This window comes from Octopus bimaculoides, chromosome 5 (genome assembly GCF_001194135.2).
Source record: "Octopus bimaculoides isolate UCB-OBI-ISO-001 chromosome 5, ASM119413v2, whole genome shotgun sequence".
In the NCBI taxonomy this organism is placed as follows: Eukaryota; Metazoa; Mollusca; class Cephalopoda; order Octopoda; family Octopodidae; genus Octopus; species Octopus bimaculoides.
Genome location: NC_068985.1, coordinates 19055981 through 19061431, shown reverse-complemented (window position 1 = coordinate 19061431; position 5451 = coordinate 19055981). Strand labels below are relative to the sequence as shown.

Sequence of the window (5451 nt, the reverse complement as noted above, 5' to 3'; positions counted from 1 at the left end):
TTGTTAATAACTCAGATGTACATAAAATGACAGGGAGTGATATTTTCCAATAGCAAACAACCATAATCCATGTATAGAGGAACAGAACATAATTTCCACAAAACATAACATAGGTAAATATAAAACTTGAAAAAAATATATTGAAATTAAGTTATTCCCAAATAACATAGAGAAACAGTATAAAAATCAACAACAGCTGAGTTCACCTGTATCAGCAATTCTGATAAAAATCAATGCCAAAAGGAAAGCCTAATATTCATGTTATGCCAGAATTAGTTTTATTTTCAACTCAGAAATAAACTATTAATTATATTGAGTTATTAACTAAGTTTGAAAAAAAAATTACAAAATAGTTTGATACACAATTTTCTTTCTTTTTTTAATTTGAATTTAAATGAGGTGTATTAATTCATTATAGAAAGCTTTGATTGATGTCAATGGTAAATTTCAAATGTAGGAAGATGTTAAGTATGATACACATCAATAATACGTTGCCCAATGTACAGAAGAACATTCTCAGCAAATACATATCCATATTATTTACAATTTCTTGCAAAATCATCTCTTATAAAGATAGCCAAGTGTCTTGAGAAAGAAAAGAAGAAGCTAGGTTTTTAAAGAAACTTTTTTATCACCCAAAATGCATTTTGGTTTTCAGAAAAGTATATAAAAAATAATAACAAAAGAAAAAAAAAATGTATTTTTACAAACTTATAAACAGAAAAATTGTTTTAAGTATACTTGCAGTTTTCAAACAGTTTAATAGGGGAAGGAAAATATATAATAACTATTTGATAACTAAAATAATAAACCTTAAATTATAAAATTACCATTTTAGCTTCATTTGAATTATCTTCTTTACATAATTGTTTGCTAACTTAACATTCAGATTTTAGCACTTTATTTATATTTGTTTTCTAATTATATAAATTTACATAAACCAACTTATAATTTCTTTTCAGATTGTTATGTCATATATAATAATAATAATAATAATAATAATAATAATAATAATAATAATAATAATAAATAAAGTATATAATTTTTAGCTTGAAGTGATAGCTGCATGATAACCTTATATATTTGTATTAGTCCATCCATGAAGAATGAGGTACTAAACATATTCCTTCCCCTAAGTCCCTGCAACATAGGTGGGAGCAGTGAATGGAAATGTGATAGAAGGAAATACAAAGAACACCGCATAAAAAGAGAAAGGTTGGTACAGCAGCTTTGGTGACAGTAGACAACTTGTAAATCACTGCAGAAATGGATACTTTCCAGGAGATAAACAAGAAAACATTTTGTTCTATTATACACTTTTACTATTACGAATTAATAAAATGATTTCTTTTGCATAAAAACTTGTCAGGCTCTTTTTGTTTTGTTTTTTTTTACAGGTTTTTTGTTCAGGATTCTTCTTTTTTTAAATAGTTTTCTCTTTGTTAATCGTAGACAAGAAGGATAATAGTAAACATGACAGCAGTGGGAGTATTTGAAGCAATATTCTCAAGATAGATGAATAAAGCTTGAAAGAGGGTGAAGGCTAATGAAAATTCAGAAATCATTTCCATCAAATTCTTTCCAACAAGAGGTGTCCTTTGTAGCAAGAGAAGAGAGAGAAGATAGAAAACGATGAGAAGCCAATGATTTAGAAATCTAATGGATACATAAATGCTTTCACAAGATATAATTTTTCAGAATCTTGTTTATATATAGGGTGTTTCTTATAATGCTCTATCATATCATCAAGTGATGAGAAAGTCTGCTGTCCAATCTGATATACTCCATCGTTTACTTGGACACGGAAATGCTTGTTCCGACCAGGAGCTTTCAAAACAACAGTATAATGTCCAACCTAAAATGAGAAGAAAAAGAAAATCAAATTAACAAAGAAAAGTCAGCTTTATTACACTTAAACATAACTCAACTTTAAATACTTAATCATTTACACATGACAAATTTTTGTTGTTCTCCGACATGATAAATCATCATCATTTAACATCCACTTTTCCATGCTTGCATGGGTCAGATGGAATTTACTGAGGCAGATTTTCTATGGCTGAATGCCTTTCCTATCACCAACCCACACCTGTTTCCAAGCAAGGTAATATTTTCTCATGGCCAGGCATGTTTTTTTCATGTGGAAGACTGGAAACAAACAACATAACTTGTATGTTGGTGATGCTCAATTACAATCTTTATATGACATTAGACAGTGTGACTCCATTTCAGTCATGACTGACCCTGAGATTGCACCTAGAAAGTTACCTTCTGAGGCACAAGTCCAGGTAAGGTTGTTTATGGAAGACCTGCAGTCGCCCATGCATACCAGCCTGCCCTTTCCACATCACCAGTGTTATCCAAGGGAAAGGCAAAGGCCAATACAGCTTGGCATCTTCTTATTCGGTATATACATGGTGAAAAAGCATCATATACAGTATTACACCACATAGGAAAATAATTCAATATTTGAGGAAATAATATGGATTCCCTTTTTGACAACTAATCAAATAAGGTGCACAGTCTAGTAATCAGGGCATTGCACTCATGATCATAAAATCATAATTTTGATTCTTAAATTAGACCAGTGGTTCCCAAACCATACGCCACAGGATATAATTAGGTGTGCCTCAAGAAAGTAAGATTATATTTCAAAGTATGAAAAATACAAACTGAAATTCACTAGAAAGTTCATATATAAATGTCAAAGTGGCAAAAAAAAAACTAAATACTAAGTTCTAAACTAAGAATGAGAGGTGCTTGTGTCATTCAATTCATTTAGGCTAATTATGGTATGACTGTTACTCAATTTTGAATCTGAAATTTCATGAGGATAAGAACTAAATTAGCATCAATCTATCCTCGAAATTGAGGTCTTATGGACATAGTGCACGACTGTTTCAGTTTATTTTGGTCTTAGCCTCAACAGTTTTTGTTTCAATAATAAATGTGAAAAATAAACTATTGAACTAAAATATACGATGTTGAACTAAATCTTTTAATACGTTCTCACGTATTGCGGCTGTATATCAATTTCTTTCATTCATATAGTGGTGAGAATTTTAATCTTTTCAATTAATTTTGAAAGGTTTCTCAAAAGAGTCCGATATGTGACACTTTTCCCAGCTCACTGGTTACCTGTCTCAGTTTGACTGTTAGTAATCTGCGCTCTATGTGCGAGACAATTCATATTAACAGACTAAATTACTCGTAAAATGGAAAAGTTTACTAAGAGGAAACATAACCGTGATGATTATGAATCTGAAAGTGAACATTCGTCAAAAGCAACTAAGTGTAGTGATAATAATGCGAAAGCTCAACCCAATCATAAATATTGCAATAGCTGTTTAAAGCTTGGGTTTCACTGAACTGACAACAAGGATCAATCTCTTCCACTGTGTGTTGTTTGTGGTGAAAAGATGTCTAACAAAGGCATATTGCCCAGCAAGTTGAAAAAAACATTTTACAACCAAACACTCAAATCTTCAATGTAAAGATCTGAATTATTTCCAAGGACTGCTAGAACAGCAATCTAAACAAAGAAATTATTTCGAAAAAAAGGACGAATGCTTCTGAAAAGGCTCAAGTTGCATCTATTGGGATAGCCAAAATGATTGCACTACAAACGAAATCACATACTTTAACCAAGTTGATTATCTTACCCGCTTGTAGAAAGATGGTTAAAACCATGTTAGGTAATGAAGCCGGGCAAAAAATAAGCAAGATTCCACTCTCAAATAATACAATCCATAGGAGAATTATGGATTTATCTGCTGATATGGAGGAAAATGTACAGAACAAACTTCAGAACTCAGAATTTACTCTACAGGTTCATGAATCAACTGACATTAGCATCAAAGCACAATTACTTACATCTATTCGCTTTATTGATGGTAACCAAATCATAAATCAGTTCTTTTGTTGCAAAGAAATGCCACTCACTACAAGAGGTCAAGATATTTTTGACATTTTATCTGTCTACCTCGAAAAATGGATTTTATCCTGGAATTCATGTGTTGGAATATGTACCGATGGGGCACCATCTATGATGGGCTCTATTAAAGGTTTTGTATCACTCATACAACTACAAAATCCTAATGTCATACGTACTCATTGCTTCCTACATAAGGAGGTACTAGTTTCAAAAACAATACGAGTTGAGTTAAAGCAAGTATTAAACCAAGTTGTTGAAATGGTTAATTATATTACAAGTAGGCCATTGAAGTGTTGCTTATTTGAACAAATTTGTATTGATATGGATTCCCAGCATAAGTGCTTACTTTTACACACAAAAGTCAGATGGCTCTCAAAAGATAAGGTGCTATGTCTCATACATGAGCTCCAGAAGGAATTGCATGCATTTTTTTAAAGAAGTAAAACATGAACACTTCTTGGAATATCTGCAATGTGAATTTTGAGTTTCCAAGCTGAAATATTTAACAGGAGTATTTGCACAACTTAATAACGTCAACACAATTATGTAAGGTAGAGATGAAAACATTCTCACTTCAACAGTTAAGCTGGTTTCATTTAAAAAGTAAGTTGTAAAGATACAGCTGAAGGTGGTAACTTTGAAATGTTTCCATTAATACATAAAAGCTGCATAAAAGAAATAACTCCTGTTGTATTTAAACATTCGACAAATCTGGAAGAAAACAAACTTTTATTTTCCATAATTGAACACAGAAGAGTATGATTGGGTTCGAAATCCCTTCATTAAATTCCAACCAATATTGGTCTGAAAATATGTGAAGAGGAGGAACTGACATCTATATCCAGTGATCGCAGGCTTAAATTCAAGTATGCTGAGTTACCTATTGATATATTTTGGAGAATACCCCTCAGTAGCAAAGAAAGCTTTATCCATTTTGATGCAGTTTTCTACATCATATTTATGTGGGTTACGATTTTCAACCCTCAATAACATCAAATGCAAAAAAAAGAATGAGGCTCCATTGCATCGAAAAGGAACTGAGGGTTTGTCTTTCTCAAATACATCCCAATATTGGAAACCTTTCCAAAAAACATCAAGTGCATGTTTCTCATTGATAACTTTGCTTCAAATATTGAATGAAGAGCAAGTATGTGCACTTTTTCTGTATTTTTAATTATCTATATATTACTTTATAGCTTACTAGCAGTATAACCCGACGTTGTCCAGGTGTGACTTATTACGCCATCTACGATAAGTCTTGCTAGGTGAAAATCAACTAAAAAAGAAAGCCTTACAATGAAAAAACCCTTATGATGTAAATATGTTCATAATTCAAAAGACGAAATTAATAGGGAAAGTCTGAAGGCTGTTTTGTGTAACATTATTAAGTGTACATAAATTTCATCTGTCTAATTGGCTATAGAAATGCTTGTGCAAAACAACTTTTTGCGCTGCCTTGATTATACATAGCAGGGTAATTCCTTTTTGCAGGAGGTAGGACGGCAATTTCTGATGAA

General features: G+C 31.8%; 1 protein-coding gene across 3 annotated transcripts in view; it reads right to left on the bottom strand.

Annotated features, from left to right (window-relative positions):
- Window positions 1-353: 353 nt before the first annotated feature.
- The window catches only part of LOC106874504 (cytoplasmic protein NCK1), an 89955-nt gene continuing 84857 nt past the window's right edge, over window positions 354-5451 (bottom strand). For all 3 annotated transcript variants that reach the window (XM_014922252.2, XM_014922249.2, XM_014922250.2), the window contains one exon: window positions 354-1855. In XM_014922252.2, the coding sequence (XP_014777738.1) occupies window positions 1649-1855 (207 nt within the window). In that variant the 3' untranslated portion in view covers window positions 354-1648. The remainder of the gene's footprint in view (window positions 1856-5451) is intronic.